The sequence below is a fragment of the Thunnus thynnus genome, chromosome 10 (assembly GCF_963924715.1).
Source record: "Thunnus thynnus chromosome 10, fThuThy2.1, whole genome shotgun sequence".
Taxonomy (NCBI): Eukaryota; Metazoa; Chordata; class Actinopteri; order Scombriformes; family Scombridae; genus Thunnus; species Thunnus thynnus.
Window position 1 is genome coordinate 28,229,569 of NC_089526.1, and position 22,323 is coordinate 28,251,891.

At 41.9% G+C, this 22,323-nt stretch overlaps 1 protein-coding gene across 1 annotated transcript in view; it reads left to right on the plus strand.

Annotated features, from left to right (window-relative positions):
- zfpm2a (zinc finger protein, FOG family member 2a) overlaps positions 1-22,323 on the plus strand; it is a 118,563-nt gene that overhangs the window by 43,144 nt on the left and 53,096 nt on the right. Inside the window, exon 4 of the mRNA XM_067602373.1 lies at positions 12,670-12,794. Coding sequence (XP_067458474.1) covers positions 12,670-12,794 — 125 coding nt within the window. The remainder of the gene's footprint in view (positions 1-12,669; positions 12,795-22,323) is intronic.

A 22,323-nucleotide genomic window follows, 5' to 3' on the forward strand; every position in this document is an offset into this window, starting at 1 on the left:
TCCCTACTGTTTTTGAATCATATACAGTAGTGACATCAAAATGTAATATATAGCAGCAAATACACCGAAGATAAGTCACACAGCAAAGAAGGAGATGCAAACGGAGTGTGACAGAAGCAATGTGATCACCTTGTCCACAAATCTCTTCTCTTGGCTGTCCCTGACGGCTGGCGTGGCCCAGCTTGCTCAGCTCCCACTGCCAGCTGGGCATTGGCCAGGGCGAAGCAGGGGTCAGCCGAAAGGAGTGGCCATCTAAGAATCTACCTGACAGTCGGACACAGACGGAGCACAAGAAAAGAGAAGCCTCCCCCCACAGCCCAGAAAATGATAACCATTTTCATCCATCCCCCCCCTTCCTTCCCCTTTCAAGACATCAAACATGCACACGCTGAAAACGCAGCTTCACTCAGATGTAAAAACTCTTGAGTCTCATTTTTGACTCCAGCCAACCCAGAAAGGTCTGTGGCCGATCAGTCTTCTTTCAGTCTCCCAAAAAATAAATAAAGAAAAAAAAACAATAACCATTTCAGGTTTAATGCACATATGTCATGCTAGGAGAATTGGAAGACCAGATGGCCACGATACTGTGGCAGGTGCCTCAACAAATGTTTGCAGTTGCCCGTGCTGCTATTTATATCATGGTGAAACACAGACACGCAAATATTTGCAAAAGGACAGTGGGCCCTTTTTGTTGTGAGTCAAAGTGATCACCAAAATAAACAGATGGGATTAAACCTTTTGGGCATCAGTCACCTGAACTTTGAAATTCCCTCAGTTCATGTAAAGAAACTTCCTGTCCTGGTGTAAAAAAACGATGAAAACGCTAAAATGAAGGTGGAAACATTAATGTTAATGTGGTTTTTATTGAGATAGTTCAATTCAGTTTAAATGTAATCGATGGTGCATGAAGTATTGTTCATATTTTTGCATTTTAGCTGCAGAACCTTTTTGCCATTTGGCTTCAACTGAACTAAAAGTAAAAGTGAGTACAAATACAGAGGAAAACTTTTAAATTCTCTCACAGCAACAGTCCATTTGTGCACAGTTCAGTCAGGTTGCTCTCAGTAAACAGGCATTTTCTAACTCGGCACCCAAGTCCATTATAAAGTCAGGGTGTCGTCAAGGAAGGAGGGGTGAGCCGAAATGAGGGAGAGAGACAAACGGAGCACCCAGATGCAGATTAGGCTGCAGAAGATGAGGGTGTAAAAGGGATTTAATGGTAGGATGGATTAGAGAAATCCTTGTAACAATGTTAAATAATTATGGTTCCAGCCGAGATCAAAGCGCCATTGATTGAACCCCTCAAGCCTTCAGCACACGGAGTCTTGGAAAGCAAAGATTGGTAAACTAGTGCTCAGACCACTCCGGCTGCTCCAGTTAAATTGGATTGGAAATATTAGGATATAGATGAATCCTTCAGGAGGCTTTCGCAAAGCTTTTGTCACCGGAAATGTAGCTTGGGAACGGTATGAAAGGTTTGATAGTGTACTGTCTCGACAGAATCATAAGACGAGGGTGTCGCAGCTGTCTCCACTGATACCTAAGCGTTTTAAGTAGACTTATAGACACACTTGACTGTTATATCAGCAAACTGAAAACTTTCCGCGCAGGCTTTCATTCAAGGTTTTATTTTTTTTCTCCCCCCCTCGTCTTGTAATCAAGAAATTTGGACGTGCATCATGGCAATTCTCTCTGAGAAAAGGAAGGTTTTATCTCGCTCCTCCAGGGGTTTATTCAAAAGTCTTCTGACAAGTCTCACAAAACATGAATGACACTGAGATTGCTGATACTGATGATGAAAGTACATCATCAGCTTCTCTGTGAGTTCTGGGCCCTGAGCGATGTAAAATTAAATTGCAATCAAAGTGCTATGTGTAAACATTGTCCGTCTTATTGCAAATACATTTATTTCTTAAGAGATTGATGATGAAGGCTCTATACTGTATGCATCACCTGTGTAGAGAGAAAACACCCTCCCCCTCCACCACTGCCACACACGTACAGACTCCAATCACTCATACATACAGAATGATACACACATGTTCTACACACATAGTTTGCGTAGCTATGCTTGTCAGGACATTACATTGACTTCCATTCACTGTGGACAGCCTAACCTAAACCCTAACCCTAACCGTAACCATAACCAATTCATACCTAACCTTAACCTTAACCTAGCCTCAGTTCACACCTTACCACTAACCTTAACCAGGACCTCAGAAATGACATTTTGCCTCATTAGGACCAGGCTTTGGTCCCCATGAGGACTACTGTTCCTGACAAGGTCGGTGTTTATACCGGAAGAGGTCCCAATGAGGTAACAAAAATGCGCACACTCACACACACAAACAGACACACACACACACACACACACATTTCACAATGTGTGATTATAATGATGAAATATGCAACAAGAGATTAGACAAATCACTGTACTCCTGTGCTGCATCGCCTTGATGCAAATTTAGTCACTGATCCGCTATACTAAGAGGCTTTATGAAGGAACTTCATGGTTGTTAGTTATATAATCTAAAATAGGGCAAAATGCAATCACCGTTCTTATCATCTGAGGAAGATGTCACCATATTCAGTTCTAGTTTTGTATGGATACGTAGGATGTGGCATACTGAGAATGCCCTTAATAAGATAATTCACTCCCAACCATTTTGTCCACATCTCAACCAAATTTATGTCCACTTAAAAAAAATCACAATGATATCTTTTTTTACTGTGATTATTATTTCACATGAACAAGTCCAAAGAATTCAGCAGGAAAAAAAAACGAGAGCTGTTGCTAAATATGAAGCTGACTTAAAACGCGGTTGGTGGTGGTGTTTCTGCCCCCAGGGACTTGACACCCATCGTGTCTTTCTTTAGCTCTCTGAATATGTTTGTTCTGCAATGCTTACCCTCCCAGGCACACGTTTTTCTAAGAGGTATCATTGTAATTGGTTGAATATTTGATGTGTGTATTTAGCATTAACATGGAGACACTTGTGCAAGCTGTGCTAGGGGATATAATACTGGGTAAACTGGATTGCTCAACTGAAACTTACTTGCATGTGGAAATTTTCATTTCTTTTGGCCTTTTTAAATAAAACTACAGAGTATATTTGAGTGACTTTGGTTTGTAGTTCTTTTTCATACATGAATTTGCAAGGCTTTTTGCAAAATCTGGATGCCAGCACTTCAGATAGTGCTTAGTTTCATATGCATGTGTGCAATACTGGTTTACTTTCATTCAGTTTGGTGTTTCTCATTATTATTTGGCCATAGGAATGCACTCATCCCATCCATGCAATATCTCTCCCAAAACCCCAACCCCCTAACCTTTTCTCTGTCTCATACACACATACATACACACACACACACAAAGCGTTCACACTGATAGGTATTGATATCAGAACAGTGCCCCTGCCTGTGAAAGCCTCTCATAGGTGATGAACAGCTGGGCCCAGCTGGGCCCACTGGTCACGCCAATTCCGCCTCCTCTTATTTTTTGTTCAGGGGTGGTGGGGGGTGGGGCCCGCTTGTCAAGTGAATTAAAATACCAAATAATAGTAATAATAATGATAATAAAAAGTTAATAAAAAATGGCATGTTCCTCCCTGATTGTGCGAGTGTTGTGGTATTCAATTATGCAATTTTCATTGGCATATTAATCATCTTTTCAACAAACAAGCCGCCGTTAATTAAAGCAAAGCATGGATAAAGACGTGTTGCCGGATCATCACTCCGTTTATCACCGCGCACAGACCCGCAGTTAAGTAAATTCAGGCTGTGAGATGAATTTCAATGGTCTCCCTGTTTCTTCCTCTGTGTGTCTGTGTGTGTATGTGTGTGTAGTTAACCATTTGTTTCTGCACATTGTGTTTGGAGGTGGGGTTAGTGACGTTTAATGTCAGTTTGTGTGGGAAATAGATTTTTTTTTCACACATGTAAGTAGCTGTTGAGAATGACTTTAATTGTTTAATGTAGACCTCCAATTCATGTTGCAGTGTTTGTTTGTTTTTTATCACATCCATTTTTTTCTGCACAAATTTGAATGATTGTGACTACCACTGTTCAGATAAGTCAGACTGACTCAGGTTGTACAGATTTAGATTTTTCTTTTGCCTCTCAGTGGTCACGCTGAGTGTGTAGAGGAGGCCATTGGAGCCATATGACATCTCTGTACACACAGGACAGCTCTGCCCATTCTCCTTGTCTCTTTTTCTCTGGCTTTTTGTGCCGCCTCTGTGCCTTGCTCATTGGTGGGAGGGGATGGAGATTATTCAGGATCTGGTAAGATATGGGCTTCTCTAATCATAGCTCACTGCTTCTACTGTCATTCAGTCACTAAATAGAAGTGAGAAAATGTCTTGGTGACGGGAGCAGCCAGACAGCCATGCAAGTACTTGAGTTCTGCCAGCAGAAAAAGAACTCGAGGCATCTGTAGACATGTCGCTCGTCCCTGTCCCTCATTGTGGAGCAACTTTATCAGCGCCAGCCGCTCACCCACTTGCTAAACTGGAGGGCCAGTCGTCTCTTAACTTAAACATAAGATCTTTGTGGTTTGAAGCACTCGGCTGCTCTGCGCCCAATGTGGATCTGAAAGGCAAACACGAATCCAGTGTCGCCGTCACCCATCACAAAATCACACCTCATGGAAAACTTGTTTCTGCTGTGTTAGCTCGAATCTAAATGCAGTCAAACAGACTGTTGCACTGGAGCAAGATCCCTCCCCCCCATCACCCCCCCCTCTCCCCCCACCCCAAAGAAAAAAAAAGAGAGATGATGGAGAGAGAAGGAGGTAGGGAGGGTCGGAGGGAGGGAGAGAGAGAGAGAGGAGGAGGGGGAGTGGGTGAGAGATGGAGATGGAGAAAGAGAAGGAGTGTGAGAGAGAGAGAGAGAGAGAGAGAGAGGGGGGGAGAGAAAAGTCAAAAACCTCCACATAACAATGCCGGAGAAAAATCAGAACATTTTCCACCGAAAGATGGGCCATTTCCAAATCCTTGTGCCCTATCAGACAAATTAAAGTAAATCAAGCATGAAATGAAGCAGAAGAGCCCGGAGATAAGGCTCCTTTAAGTCGTTTACAGATTAGGACAGAGAGAGAGAGAGAGAAAGAGAGAGAGAGAGAGAGAGAGAGGTGCATCTGGTCTCTGGCAGTGAAGGAGGCTAGTTTCTCATTTCACAATAGCAGCCTGTGTATAGGATTACTCTCCCCTGTCACCGACATGAGGAGCAGTGGGGGAATACACGTCCACAAAATGTGTCTAAATATGTCCCCTCAGAAATGTTTCAGACCAAAAACCTCTCAGTGTTGGCCAGATGTGACATGTGATAAACAAACATGTTACATGCAGTGTTTGACCCGGTGCATCACTCTTGATTTGTTTGTTATTTCAGTTGCCTCTTCACCTTTTCTTTTGCTCAAGTGGCTTCATCACCGCGCGGCTTAAAATTCAAATGAATTCAGGATTGGCTGAGCTGCGTCACGTGATTGTACGGCTGTCAGCTCCTATGCACATGTTAAGCACGCCTCAGATCAGGTTTGGGGGAGGCGGGAAAGGGAGGTGTTGATGGTGGTGGTGGAGGTGGGGGGGTGGGGGGGGTTGTTGTACAAATTATATTCTCAAAATGTGATTTTGTTTTAATGCTGCATCGCTCGGTAAACTGGTTTGTTTAATATGTACGTTGTACTTCTATTTTCTGTCTTACATCAACAGATTAATTGCTGTTTTATTTTAGTACTCGCAAATAATCAAAACATAATTATGGAGCTAGTTGCTCATGGAGGAACGATATTTTACAGTGTACACACACACTGGCAGGCACACACACTCATTCATGCATGCACGTAAAAGCACGCAGGAACTAAACAACCCTCCCCTCCACTTTCACACACTTGCTTACTTACACACACACTCACATGCACCCACGCGAAGCAAGGGTGCACTGCTCTTTGATGTCGCCTGTAGAGCCCTCGCTGGATTTTGTTTCACTCCTTTCGTGTATCTTTTCTGGGAGTGATGAGAGGTGGACTCGGCTGTGGCGCTCAGCTCGCTCTGAGAGAGACGAGAGCTGGCCCCGTCGCCGGGTAGCTGCTCTCCAAAGCTGCGACCTTGACCTTCCCAGCCCAAGTCTTAGGTTTAGCTCCTTTATCGCGCTATCTCCAGGCATTTAAAAATACTCCTGAAACTCAATGATTTAACCCGCTTTTACGCTGTTCACATCAAAACTGGATGAAAAAAAAAAAAAAAGCTTAATCCATCTTATCTGTTGACTGTCAAACTGCTCCGGCTAAAACCTACTCACAAAAGACAACTAGGTCACCCAGGAAAAAACAGAATTCCCCGTTACCCAGGGGAAGTTGCAGGCTGGTAATTGACTTGGGAGGAGATTCAGGAGTACTTTAAAAATAGTCTCTTGCTGAATTAACTGCAGAATATCAAGACCTGAAGTAGTTGTTTACTTGTGTTCCTTGCTAAAAAGTTGTTTGTTTAGATATTTCATAGCACAGAGGATATTCCAATCCAGTCTCTACCTATATTTCCTTCCAAATATAACGATTTCATGTCATGCTGTGTTTTACACACTTATTTATGACAAGACTGATCAGCCAAAATAACAGCTTCCTTTTGCAGCTAAATTCCTAGCCATTTTATCCATCCATCTCAAATACATGCATTCCCAACGAACATACCATCAATTACTCATTCATCCTGACACACTCAGGTGGAGTAATGTCCTTTTGATGGTTCTGAAATTTTAAGAAAAGCATTTAAAATAATCAGATTGCAGCAGGAGTGGTGTGTGTCCTCTAGATGTTGTCGGCGATAGGGAGATATCTTTGTGTGAGGACAGTCATTCTTTAAGTTTTGCTGTCTCCCTTTACATGCTATCAATAGAAATTGTAGTGCTTCTCTAAAGATGGATGTCTCACAGATTGTTGTCAGCAGGCCCGCCGCTAACTTCGCCAGGCTTTTGATGAAACTGAGTGCTTGACAGCTGGTATATTTCAATTGCTCAATGACACCAAACAACAGTCTCCATGTTGATAATGTACTGCAGGAGCAAGTTCTTGCATGTGAGTGAGTGTGTGTGGGGTTCTTTGTTTCAGTTCAGATTCAAAGAGGGCTATGGGCAAGATCCTGGGTTATCCTCATGATTTACATCCAACGCAAACATTCAATACCAATGCAGGAAGTAGTGTGATCCTTAATGTAGCAAGCTGGAAAGTAAGGGTGTGGAGGTTGAGAAGGAGGACGGGTGAGTTGCATGTTAGAGGAGTCTTGTCACAGACTTGCAATTAAGGTTTGCCTTTTTAATAATCATAACCACGGTCTTTTGCTAAACTTTAAGTAATGTTTTTAAACCTATAGTTCATTTGCTCTGGTCCTAATCAGTGTAAATTGCATTTTCCTCTTGCATTTCTTTTCACACAGGAAAAGTTCAAGAAAATCAAACTGCATCACTGAAAGCCACGTGAGGACATTCACTCCTCTCACTGGTTAGTTATGTCTGGGGTAGGAGTGAGAAAGTAAACACAGGAAGAAGATCCTAAAGAAGGTCCTAGCTGCCCAAATATCAAGGAGGCAACGTACTTTGTTGCTACTCCAGTCACACATCAGCATCCCACTATGCAAAGTGCACCTGGCTAAGGGAGCCATTTAGCTCTTAGCACAAACTTGCATGGTACGCCTAGTAGTTAGGTTAGAATGAAGTCAGAATTTGTCTTGGAGTGGTTGTTTTGGTCCACATCCAGGTATGATTGCTGCCCTAATTAATCATACCAAGGGGGAACATGAACCAGAGTTCAACCAAACAATACAGGTTTGAAAAGGACCTTAATTGCCCAACCTTAACCATAACGTTACCATTATTATTTGCATTAACCACGATATTCCCCCCTACCTTAACCAATCAGAATTTCATCAGCATTTCATGTAATCTGTTAGATGTTTTTCAGAAGAGTCCAATATCGACATTCTTTACTGCCGATGGCGTTGAAACACCTGAATTCCTAGCTGTCTCTGAGCTCTATTTTGAAGGCATTGTTGAGACTTTCTACAATGAGGGGGGTGGGTGTCTTCCATCCAATGAACCCCCACAACCCCCTGCTCAGCCTGTGTGGAGTGTCAGAGCTAAAATGCCCTAATCCCCTTGGCTTGTTTAACTCTTTCCCCCCAAGCCGTACACCGCCTGAAAACAAGCCTGACCTAAAGGGTGAATCCCCCCTACCAAATCACCCCCACTCTTCTCTCTCTTCTCAACACACATAAACACACCCCACTCCTCATTTGACCAAACTCATGTGGTTGCCTGGAAACTTGCTCTCCAGCAAACGGTCAACTCTTTCCCCCTTGCTGTTCAAAGGGACCTGCGCCAGAAGCAGCCACATCTAGGCGGGTTTAACCGGGTTGGGTTGGGGAGGGTAGAGGTGGGTGAGGAGGAGGAGATGTGTGGTGCTGGTGGTGGGTGGATGGGTTCCTTCAGTGTTTTAAAACAAGCGCCTTTCTCAGAGATAATAGTGTGAGCTGTGGGTTATAAATGATGCATTTTGCTCACTTGGACCTGATAATAGTGGTTTGGGTAGGGGGGGAGAAAGTTCATCGCTCTCTTATCAAAGCTCTGTGACATTTCTCCTTCAGCTGTAAAATTTCATATCACATATCTGCTTTAAAGATGTGGCACCTTTTGTTGAACCGATACAGTGCATTCCATTTCACCCCATATGCCTCTCTCATGGTATATTAATTTATAGCCCATTTGCTGGCTCTATAACACAGCCTATCAGTGGAGATGACTGGGATTCAGTAGGACATCTCTGAATTGCCACGCTCAGGTTATTGAACTTTGAACAGCAGTCATTTATTTGCTTTGATTCAAAGGTACTGCTTGATATCAAGAGGGATCGTCCGCAGTGTGAAGCTCAAGCATATTTTCCCACTTGTCTCCACTCTGTCGTTCTTTGTTTCCCTATAACATCCACCCTTACTGTTATTATACTCAAGACATCTGGAAGATAGTGAAGTACACCTTTTGCTGGATCAGTAATCATGGTATTTTCTTACTGTTCCAGGGATTTTTTTTCCCCCGTGAAGTCGGCTCTTTGAACTAGTTAGAGAAATCTAATTCATGTTGAAAATAGCTCAAGCAGATCCATTGCTTTAACAAATGTTAATCTGCAGTAGCAAGTTGATGATGTCATTTGTCATTTCTGAACATTAGCACAGACCTAACTCCAGGCCAGAAATTATATTAAGTAAATTCAGTCTTACACCTCATGTACATTAATAGAAACATTCATAGAGAAATCTATCATCGCATTTTGAAGTATTAAGGAAAAGAATTTTTAAGTTGCAGTCTGAAATTGAGTCAAACCTGTTTAGACAGCATTTTGCAATGAAAAAATGTAAATGTGTTATTTAAAAAACAGATAAAACAGATTTAAAATGAGAGTTATCCTGTATTTATATAACATTTAACTCTATAAACATCACACTTTATTCAAACCATTAGAACTTTTAAACTTTTAATTTCCAGTGGAGATCCAAACGTTTCCAAAGATGCCAAACACGTCAGGCTGAATTAGCTGCAAAAATGTGCATAAAATGATGCAAGAAAATCATCTATATAGAAATGTTCAATCTGATTGCATGGTGCAGCCATAAAACACATGGGTTTGAATATTTCAATCAGTGTAAACATCATATAACATCAATGAAGAACTGGAACGAGCTGATACAGACCATACTGTATATGTGATACAGTCAGACAGTGTGGAATAATATGATTTTCCTTACCTTAATGCTCCTTTAAGGGCAATAAAAGGGGAAACATTGCATCATATTTAAAGTAGAAAGTGTCTCTATCTGTCAATAGTCCACACCCATTTATTCTTTAAATCATACCAGGCTGGCACCCTGCCACTGAGAAACATATTAGTATTCAGTCATATGCCACTGAAGGGAGAGAAGAGGTTCCCTATTCCTCTGCACAATAACAGAAAATGGACACACACAAAAAAAACAAACAGATGCCAGCGTGGAGCATCTTGGGTGCTATCTGAGGAAGATCTCTCCACACAAAGGGACATTCATTGGTCTGCCAAGTATCTGTGGAGTGCAGGAACAGACCCTAGAGTCTAGCGACAGATGATGATCTTATCGAGGGTGGGGTGGGGGGTAGGTGGTGGTTGAGGGGGTGTTGGGGGGGGTGTAGAGGGTGAAGGTGGTGGAGAGGGGTTGGTTGGGATTCAGAGGAGGGGGTACAGCTCTTGAGCCATATCATTAGCTCTTTTTGGCCATGTGTGTGGCATTTGAGAATTGGATGATGAGGAACATTGAAGAGAGAACACAGGTTTGTTAAATCTGCTAATAGTCAATGATGAGCTTTCCTTTTGGTTCTGACTGTTTGCAGTTTGACAGGTTAAACACTATGACTTGTGCATTTGTTCTAAATGTATTTTTGATGTGTAAGTTAATAGGTAATAGGTAATAATTTGGGATTTGGGGACTCTAAGGAATTGAATTATTACTATGACATCAAGACTTTTTGGACTCATAAGGTCAGAAATTGTCAGTAGCCCAGATGATAACAAGCCACATCTGTCAGTAGATTTTTGCAATGTTAGTAAACCTGTAAACACTCATAGAGAACATACAGACAGTCCATGAAGGGAACTCATTATTCATCCATGGGTGTTTTTGTGGAGATCTTCCACTAGTATTTGCAACAGATGTGACAAGCCATCTGTGAGCCAAGGTCCTCAGGCAACATTTGGTGTGAGATACACACAACTGGCACCTAAACATGGTGGACCACAAAAGGCACAAATTGAATTGTACCCACCTCTCGCACCTACAATACCCGCTACCCACTTTTCCTCCATGTATCCCACCCAAAAAAAGAAAGAAAAGGGGAAAGGAAAGAAATCAGAATGGTTGGCCGGGGATGGTTTGAGCTGTGTGTCAAGCGGGGCTAAACAGGAACTTGCATCCAAGCGGTTAAAGGCCGTGGGTCTTATCTGAGGACAAACAGAATGCATCAAGCGGTGGCTGTTGCTCTCAGTGATGACGACCAGCTGTGCACCAATGTTTAATTATTTCTCTGTAATGAGCTTACCCACCTTCCACTGCAGCACCAGGAAGACAGCATGCAACAGCAGGAACACGGGAGGGGGAGAGAGGAGACAGAATGAGAGAAAGAATGAGATAATGCAGCTCAGATTATCTTATTTTTGGGCCTATTCCAAAACTATACATGTATTTTCCTTGAAACATAACTAAATGTTTATACTGTGTGTTAGTGTTTCAGAGATTCTGTGTCTAACTATAACAAAGGTTTAGTTTGAGGTTTTTCATCATTATGGGTGACATTTAGCTCTTCATTGTTACAAGACTGATCACCACTGATGAGCATATGATCAGCAAGGTGTCATTTGTTACGAGTAATAACACTAGCCCGATGTTTAGATTATGTTTATGCATGCAAAGGAGCACATAAACGCACATTTCCATACCCGCACAACAGACGGACACAATAGCATGCCACAGATACACGGCTGATATTTACAGAGTAGAACAGGGTTGAATAGGTCATTATACCACAGACGCATCAGAAAGTTCAGTGATCACTTCAGCTCATTCAGCATGAACCAAATGCCCTGAATACTTATTAGCCACATGTGTGAACAAATAGGTTAGAGGACACAATGTTAACAACTCGTGTAGAGTTTGTTTGCATTATAATATTACGATTATCTGCCTTAATAAAAATATAATAAATAACTAAGTGGAATCCTCTCCAGACATCCCAGAGCTGACTCTGAGCTCTTACCTCTCAAAGGTCAGTCCAGTGATAAAAACAGTCCAATCTAAAGAAGGCCTCAAACATGACTCAGGCTTGATAAAAATGTGTTTGGTTTGAGTTTCTTGAACTTCTTGTGCCCAGAAAGTTTATAAAACCCAACAGAACTTGTAAGTTACACATGTCTGAATCATCAGATTTTCTCCAGAAGACCTCTTAGTGTTGTCAAGGCAACCAGCCGGAAATGTACAGTTGAGAGCTGCATACTTTCCCCTTGCAACACACATAGACACATACACACACACAGGGAAACATCCTCCTTGGTAAACTATGTCACGGCCTGCCATGGGGTTTATCATAACTATTTGATTAATCACCATCCCGAAAAAGTACACTGAATCTTAGAGATAAGATAGCTGTGGGTGTCAGGGAGGTGAGCATCGGTAGTACTAACAGTGCTATCCGGTTTCACTGTTAATTAACTGGAGCTCTGCACAGCACTAACAAGGGCCCAGCCTTCCTGGAACAACAGAAATAGGCCTGCCACTAGCTGCTCTCGCCAGCCAGCGAGCCTGCAGTGTCTCACAGAGATTATCTCAACAGAAGACACCTTTCAAGTAAGGTTAGCGCACCGTGTGTCTGAGGAACACCATCAGATGGATGCTCGCTTGATTTGCTTATCCATTTTGAAACTGCTTGGCTTTAACCTTCACTGTTTACTGCGGGGCTTTGATTCAATAATATGAGGGCACATGTAGGTTTGAGGGGAAGAGGGGAAGGGACAATGAGTGAACGTCACTGTGATTTGACGTGGAACTTACGTGCTAAATAGAGCACTGTGGCTGATTCCGTTTGGTTCTGGTGTGTTTTTAGGAGAGCTGGATGCGTTCCTTAAAGATGGCGAGCGTCGGATCCACAGCCGGCAGCAGCTGCCTGTGGGGACAACATGGGGACCCTTCGAGGGGAAGATCGAGATGAGCACTGACAACAGCACACTGGTATGTCCCTATTTTGGTCAATTACTTTTCAACTTTTTAACATTTGGGTACCCCTTTCAAATATTAACCAACCACAATAAGCAGCCAGAGCAAAGGCGCTAAAACGGGTGTAATTTGATTCTATCTCTTAGTTCTAGTTTAAAGTCTTGCAGCTGAATTTTGTTGTATCAGCTGTATAAAACTGATCAAGCAGGTGGAAAGAGTGAAGATGTTACGACATCAAGGCCTGTATGACAGTTTTAGTGTCTTTAAAACTGAGCATATGTTGAATCTTTGCAATGTTCCTAATTTTATAAAAACAAGACTGAACTAGAGAAGTAAATCTAAACTGGGATTAACTGTTATACCAAGATTTGTAGCTAGGTTTAATGTTGCACAATAAGAATCCTAAATTTGGCAATACTTGATCAAATCTGTCTGTAAGTGGTGACCTAAATGTTCTCCATATTAATGGCTTGCTACACAGCATTAATACATGATTTATCAACCATTATTAAGCCATTTGGATCAAAAGCAATGTCCTGAAATTGTCAAGATTTTTAGAACTTATAGTGAGATCACTTTATTTGGTCAAACTTTGCCTTTGGCAGCCATGGCAACATGATTACTAGAAAGTCCTACATCTAAAGACCATATTAATGGCAATTCCTATGACATTCGAACCTATTGAGGTGACTCTTCCGGGATCCAACTGGCCCCCAACAAAAGCCTTTGAAGTGCATCCATTTTAACCATTTAATCTGCATATTTTATGACAAAACACTTTAATTGAACTCAGTCCAGGCTTCAATTGAATGAAGTCACAATCCATTATTTTTGATGTTACCCTGCACCCGGCAGCTTTATATCTCTTGTTTTAAAGATCCCAGCAGAGGCTTGTGTTGACCTGCTGCTCTGGTGGAGCGAAGAGTCCTCCATGGGTTTGATATTCCATTCTACATTTGGATTAATTAAGCAATTCCTATTAAAATTGTAACCAGTCTCACATTCATCCCGTTAAGAAACATAAGGAAAAGTCCATGAGGATTTTGGACTCAGAGCCCCCCCCAGCCCCTGTTTTCCCAGATTCCTTAAACGCATAACTTTATTAAATCATTTTCGGAGCAATTTCAACTGTTTTCTAAGCTCCCCTCGTGGTTTTGAAGTCATCAGTGGCTTTAAATAACTCAGGCCGTATTATAGCCATGAAATATGGCTTCTCTCAGGGTAAAGCCAGTTATCCTTGGGTGGAAAAGTGATTTGACAGAGCAACACCTCAAGTTGCCTTCCAAAGTAACACACTCCATATATTTCTCCAGCAATCTCGGCATGAATTTCCCTGAAAGGCATCCAAAACCAACCTTCAACCATCCCTCAAATGACCCTCAGACTCACCAAGAGATGTCATATAAACACATCTTTTCAAATTTTTTTTTTTTTTTTTTTTGCTTGTGTGTTTTCAGTAGATGCAAACTTTGAACAAATTCATCATCTATCTGCTGAACAAAACACATAAACTGATTGTATTCCTCAGGATTGCTCTCGGCAAGTGTGATAAGTTCTTATCTAACTGCCCTCTGAGGAATTCATTGCTACTTTCCAGATCCTCCTCAGGTTTTCTTTCTTTTTTTTAAGTGAGCAGGTGCTGGTCATCACCTGTAATAGGCTGTGGAGGGGTTACAGAATATGCCAAAACTCCCTCGCAATTAAAAGCAGAGGATGAAGCGCTGGCATATTGCATCTCATGTGTGTCTATTCTCTTGGGGGCCCTTTCAATGCTTTGCTGCTTGCCCTCCTCCTCCCCTTAGTTTCATCTCTCAAATGGGGTACTGGCTGTTAGCAGCTTCTCACTGTCTCTCATTAAAGACTAGGTTAACCCACCTGGCATGTTTTGTTTTATTGAGCCTCCTTTTAAGGTTCGGTGCAACTTTTTACTTTGTTTCTTAGACACTGAATAAACCAGACACTTCCATCAATTCCTGTAGTTTTTTGCATGGCAAGGAAATCATCTCATTTACAGTAGCATGGTTTTATTTCTTTATCTCTTTTTCTTTTTTCTTTTTTTTTAATGCCTCCGTGCCGGCAAGAGCCATGGCCGGAGGCATTATGTTTTCAGTTGTCCATCCATCCATCCCATTCTCATGAACATGATATCTCAGGAACAGCATGAGGGAATTTCTTCAAATTTGGCACAAATGTCCACTTGGACTCAAGGATGAACTGATTAGATTTTGGTGGTCAAAGGTCAAAGGTCAAGGTCACTGTGACCTCACAAAACACTTTTTTGGCCATAACTCAAGAAGTCATATGCTAATTATGACAAAGTTTCACACAAATGTCTGATGAAGTGATGACATTTATATCCAAAAGGTCAAAGGTCAACTTCACAGTGACATCATAACGTTCTGCAAAAACACTTTTCTGGCCATTATTCAACACCGTAACTCAGGAACAGAGCGGGAAATTATTTCACATTTGGTCGGACACTGAATTGGTGACACTAATCTTGGGTGCCCACTTTGACGCTGTGGTGATTGTTTAGATCTTCTGTGCTGCAGGGTTGAAGATGTGTGTGAAGAATCCATGTTTTAGAATCTATAGCTTCTTTGCTGCAACATCCATATCTGAAGCTTTGTCTACTGTCAGGCCTACAATGTTGTGTTCTATCAGAATCAGCTTTACTGGCCAAGCATGTGAACACATACTAGGAAAATACACTTAAAACCTTTTGTTCAATTCCTTCAAAGTCTTCACTACAAGTATGATATGATAATATTATATAATATTAAATGAGTCTGGACAGACATGGATGTAAATTGCGACTTGACTGGTTGGCGGAGGCATACAACCACGAGGCGGGATTTCTAGTTTAATCAAACCTCTAGTCATTGAGCTGTTGCCTTGTTAAACATGCAGCCGTTGGCAACATCCCGAACATGGTGCTGCATTTATCTCTGTTATGTCAGTGGGAGGCGAGGGAGTTGTGCAAATCTTCAAACACTGACTGACTGAGGACAGGAACAAACCCTGATGCCTCACCTGGAGAGGGAAAGAGGGAAAAGTTACAATAATAAATGTGAGCATGAGGAGAGAGACAGAAGGAGAGAAAAGGGCTGGCTAGTTTTGATGCATGTCAGGGCGGCCGGTGCTGCATAGCAGGGTCACAAGGCGGTATAAAGCGTTTGAGGTAGAAATAAAGGCTCATTGCTCATGGGTCTCTACTTCACCTAGGAGGCACTCTCAGTCATTCTTATGAAATGTGACCTCCACAGACTATTAAATCTCCTTTTACTCTTAGATTTTTGAAACCATAGAGGTGAATGAATTACCCGAAGGCAGCCAGGTATATGGCAGGAGTGACATCTCTCTCATGCTTGAAACACATCACCCGCTGGTGAGATATTGATATGCCCTCCTTGAAATCAAACATATTTTATCCCTTCATCGAGACACGTCATTTCAGATATGACTTTTTAGAGGTCAAGCTATTTTTGTAAAGCCAACACATACAGTGCGTAGGTCCGTTTCTCAATCCTTGGCATCACGCCCAGAGAGGGACTAAAGTGTAATGACTCCTTAAAGTGGCTTACTGTAAATAATGAAAATACAGTGAATTTAAGCAGCTTTTGCATTAACTGGACAGGAGCAGCACTTTGGCATACACAGAGTCGTTTAGGTAGAGAGTATGTTAGGTCTGGCAGGTGTCTGGAGAGTAGCCCTGTGGAGTCTGATGCAGAGTTGGGTAAGGATGGGAGGGGGGGTTTACTGGTCCCTAGAGGCAGCAAATGGGAGCAGGAGCTAGAGCTGGCCTAGCTACATGTGCTGTGGCGTGGGAGCCGATGTGGGCTGGCTGCTGGTGGACAACAGGCCTCGGTAGCTGACCAGAGTGATGGATGATGCTGAGAAAGAACGGCGAGTGGAGCGTTACATGCAGTTGCTGGAAAGAGAGGCATAAAGCTTGGAAAAAGAAAGAATGAAAAAAGAGAGAGAGAGAGTTGGGGGAGGGGGGGGAGAGGAAGCAGGAAAAAACAGAGGGGAAAAAGCATGACAGGAAATCTGGGCATCTGCAGGACAGAGATAGGGTCACATCTCGACCGTTTATCAAAGAGGAAAGCAGATTTCACAGCTGATGGGTCGGCCGTGGCAGGTCTGTAGACCCCAGGGGCTCAGCTTGGCATGAGGGACTGGAGTTATAGTTATTGCTGTTGCAGACCTGTTAACACAATCACATTGCACTGTATTGGACAGCTCATATACCTTGCTTTACTGTGGTATTTTTTTACACTCTTTATCATTCCTAGATCACTTATAGACTGCTTACCTTTTTATCCAAATATAGTTTCTCAACCTGTTTCCGCATTTAATATTTCTGAGACGATAATAGTGCAATATATGTGATTTTGTGAACATTTAAATACTTAATGAGTCACTGGAATTGGAGAAACAGAAAGCTCTCAACTAAATGGAGACCAGACACCAGAGTCTGAGCAGAAAATCAAAGAATTCGCTTGGGTCAGTGCACCTAATAGTAAGGGAAAGGTGAAGAAGGCAGAGGAGGGGCTGCTCAAAGCAAGGTATAGACAGAAATACAAAAAAATAAAGAGACTGAGAAACCTAGAAACCTAGAAAGGAAAAACAGATTTGACGTTGCCGCTGTTGTCGACCACTTTCCCTGCTCTGTTCCTCTTCCTCCTCCTTTCCTCCTCTCCTCCTCTCCTCTCTCCTCTGTGTCTGACTGATGGAGCTGCCAGAGCGCCGTCTCATCCCTCACTTCTCTCACTGATCAATCAGACCATTAGACTCCAATTACAGCCGCAGCCACGGCGCAGGTGAGCGACGAGCACATTCAGCCGGCTGCCGACAACGCCTCTGCCCGGCTCCTCACACTCTCCAAATTAACGCAAATTAATAGTGACACTCAGACATAAATGTCTGCAATCGGGGGGCTAAATTAACAGTCTGGGTCGAAGCTATTGAGTAGCAGGTGTCTTTAAAGGCGGTAATTACCTATGCTGGACAGAACCGGGAGGAGAAGGTGGCCCACGGTTTGCCTGGAGTAAGAGGCCTGGCCCCGGTGAGCCTGGCTTCCATTGTAGGTGTTAATAATTGATTGGGAGGCAAGCTATTAATGAGCAGCAGATTTAGAGCTCTGTTGTAAATGTGTGTTGATGAGGGTGTTGCCGCCTCTTGTACAATGCCTTACCAATGCTAATTACTGGGGCTTAGTCAAGGTGCACTGTAATGAGTCTGGATTCAATAGAATTCTGGTCTTTATGTGTTTTGAGGGGCTTTTAGTGCAAATTACACAGTAATTGAAATGCATAAGACTTGCTTAATTCTAGATTAAGATCGAGGCAGTTTTTTTTTATCTTGTCCTCTATCTTAATATACTTGTTGTATATTAGTTAAATTTGCTGTGAGCCAAGTTTTATTATAAAACAGATCTACTACTATGATCTCTTTTTAACACAAAGGCAATGATTTGAACATTGCAGGTTACAAGGACGTAATAAAAGTCAACAAGCGCTACTGGCTTAATAACCAATTTAGTCCTAACACGAATTGATATCGTCTCACAATGTTAACCTTGAATCATACATCATCATAGTCATGATACTGCGTTATTTTTTGCCAATATCTAAGGCTAGGTGGAATATTTAGTGTTTAATGCATGTACCTAAGGGACACAGCTTGCAGTGGAGAAATCACATGTACAATATTAGGAAGACAACCAGTTTTTTTTTTTCTATAAATCTGTCATTTGGAATTTTGTTAGATACAAAATAAAGCCTTTATTTTTTTGGATAAAAGCATCTGCCAAATGAAATCGTAACATTGAGTCACATTATTTATTTTTTCAACTCTATAGATGCTGTCTTACACTAAAAGAGTGTAAAGAATAAATATCTTTTGTTAAAATGTGCAGGAGAACATAGCTATTAAATGCTTGTGTGCTTACACATGTGCACAAGTGTGTCCCCGTGTTGAGTGTATATGCACTTGAAGGTGTGAATTTTGGGTCACAGTGTGTGTTTGTGTGTGTGTATGTGCCCGTGTGTGGGAGGGCATGTGCGAGTGCAGACTGTGTGCTGCTTTCAGCTGTGAACAGAGAGCTTTAGCTTGTAGACTACAGAAGAGCGAAAATGTCAAGATACTGTCCTAATTTTCACCTGGGACAGAGAGAGAGGCAGAGGCTGTCAGCCGATGGAGTGTGATTATTGTGTAATTTAGTACAAGGGTAGGAATATGGGCCTGTGCAACCAAAAAATGCTCCAGAAATTATTCAGCCCATCACTCAAGCCATTTATCTCACCCCTTTTGCCCACCCTCTCCCTCCAATATGTTTATTGTTAGCTACCCCTAAACTTTAACAAGTGGCGGCGGATTTTTCTGTTTCAGAAATTATATTTTTCTTCTTGTCATTGCTTCATTAATCAAGAGGAGGCATTCTGAAAAATGTTTTGTTTTGGAGGCTGCAATCTATTTTGTGTGTGTGTGTGTTGTAGTTAATCTGCGCCCGTGGCAGGTTTCCCCTCCGAAACGCAGCGCTAAGCAGCGGTATCGCAGGCCTATTGTTGTAGCCTCTGTCATAGCAAGGAGAGCCTGATGCAGGCCTGGGCTCGCCTGATAAGGAAAAGAGGATTCAACATGGCTGGAAAGGAGAATCAGTGGGACTTGAGAGTGGAGTACGGATGGGGCAGATGCGCTCGCACACACACACACACACACACACACACACACACACACACACACACACACACTGACTCACACACACACACACATACGTACAGACTCACACAAACATACAGAATGATACACACATACAGTCACACATGAGCCGACACACACACACACAAATCATCACCATCATCACACTGGCACATGCCCAGGCAATTATTTACAGTAACATCCAATTACATATGCAAGAAGGCACCCCAGGATAGGACCTCTCTGTAGCATAGCTGCTAAATGACACACACACATAAATGCAGCCTCAAATGTGCACCCACATGCACATAAACAAACAGACCATTAAACTGAAAAAAATAAACAATTTAAAGTCCAAACATTTTGATTTATGTTTGCATTTAAAGGTGCTTGCCTATGCTTTCTATCTGAAAGTCACACTGTCTTGGATATGGTTTGAAAACGCCAGACATTATCAGGACTAACAGGATTTGAATTTCTGTGTTGGACACACAAATAATTTTGGCACAAAGAATGTGGCTTCATCTAATGAAATAATGGGCCCAAATTTTAGGCGGAGAACCAATTTGTGATTGCATGCATCAATTATTTCTTGGGTTTAAACCAATATCAGGGCTGAGGTCTCTTCAGATGGGTAAAATGGTAATTATCTGGCCTGCTTTCCCTTGCTCAATGTCATCCATATATTTATCAATGGTATAATCAATGGTTTTCATGTTCCTAACATGTCACATGAAAAGGGGGAAACATCTGAGCACACTCTATTGTAGTAGCACTTAAAATAAATAAAATAAAAAAATAAAATATACTTCTTAGCACAGATCAACATGATACTGATGTCTGTTTGTGAGTCAGATGGAGAAAGAGTTGCAGGCTGTAGTGAAAGACTCTTTTTTTTTTTTGTTATTTATATTGTACAAGTCTGTACTTTCTGTGCAAGTTTCTGTGTGCATGGCTGGAACTCATTGCTGCCCACAGCTCCATGTATTACTGTAGCCGTGAAGCACTCAGTCAGTCAGCTAGTCAGAGCTATTATGGCCACGGCCAAGCCACACTGTTTGAGAGATAATGCATGGTTGACTTGATCTACAAGTGAACCTGACATTTTGCTTTCCTTACATCACAACACAACTACCCAAACTGATATGGCAGGTCTCCTGATAAGCAGAGCAGGACTCACTGATTTGCTTTGTGCTCACTGTAGTGGCTGCATGGTTTACTCAAACATACTAAGGACACACTGACTACATCAAAACACAAATACAAAGATGTGGATCGTTTGCAGCATAATTCATAATGCAGTTTTGGTTTAGAAGGTTTTTTCATCTATGAATATATTATTTAATGTTATAATAACATCAAATGGTAATGAAAGTGAAACCATAGTTGAGGATGATAGCAGTATTTCTTCAGAATTAAAATCACATTTTTCACAAATCCTGTTGCTCGTATCAGAAGGATCAAAGCTTCTTTTTATCTTCTCAAAAGGGATAAAAACATTAAACATTGACAGTGTTTGGGTTTTTTTGTTTTCATCCTTTCAATTTTTTCATCATTTACTACTGCTGAAAACCAGAAAACTTAAGCTTACACCCTCCTCCTATTTTGTACCACAAAGTAACATCTTGTGCTGTAAAGCAAAGCAATATAGATTTCCTTCCGAATCAGATTTGATTACACGCAGATTTAATGAAGTAGAAGTATTGCTACATTTTGTTGAAAAGTTCTAAAACACCCATGGTTAGTATTTCAGTTCAATGTCACCGGTTTTATTAATCACTAGAGATAATACAGAAGTCATAAAAATGCCTTGATTTAATAATTTCTTTACTGCAGATGCAGATACATATAGAAGAGGTGGACATGCATTATTCTATAGATCTCACACCTAGAAAACATTGCGTGTGTCTCTGTAATGACACTGCTGATATGACCACTCTACTGTACTAGATAGATTTAACAGCAGATAGATAGAACAGCAGAGCAGGACCGGTGATGGCTGAAGGCCCCACTGAGGTTCCAGGTCTTAGGGGGCCACTCTTCATACCCGCAGGGCTCGAGAGTGAGCCGGTGTCTCTGTCCCCTTTGCAACTCTCTGGATGTTTGCTGTCTGCCAGTGACCCATCAGGGAGGGACACAGTCTGGATAGCAAACTGTCACACTGAGGAGATGCAGTATCTGCATGCTTATATGCTTCCTGTAAGTCGCACACAAACAGCTTGATGTGAACATTAACATTCATGAACAAATGTTCCATTTGGAATAGCATAATGCTTATACAAGTCACACGCTATCACTTACACACTTATCTCAAGAGTTTTATGAATTTGAGCGACTACTTGCAGCAGATTTGGGGAGATGCTCCTTTAACTGTGACGCACCTTGCTTTAAAGGAGCCAACAAACAAGCAAAGCGAGGTGTCAGTCTTTGCAGAATATTAGTCTAACAGGCAACAACAGTGAAGCTCATAACTCCCTGGTTTCACACATATCGCCTTGTTTTACAGTACGCAATATGTCTTCCCAAATGAATGATTATCCAACACTTCAATACACAACAGACCTCTATTGCAGCAAAGGCGCAAGAGGAAGAAGAGGAAGCAAAAAGAAAGAAAAGTGAAACAAAGTTGAGTGGTGCCAGCTGCTTTGCCATCTGTCACTGTCATGGCTGTACTTGTGATATGTTGAAACAACTTTCTTGAGAAGTGCTGGAGATAATCCTCAATTGTTTCCATTTGCAAGCCCCTGATAGTTGTCTTGGTATTCCAGCACAAAGTGAGTTCAGAGTGGGGGTTTTGGTGGAAGTTAGAGATAGCTGACTTGCCCCCCCTAACAGTTGAGGT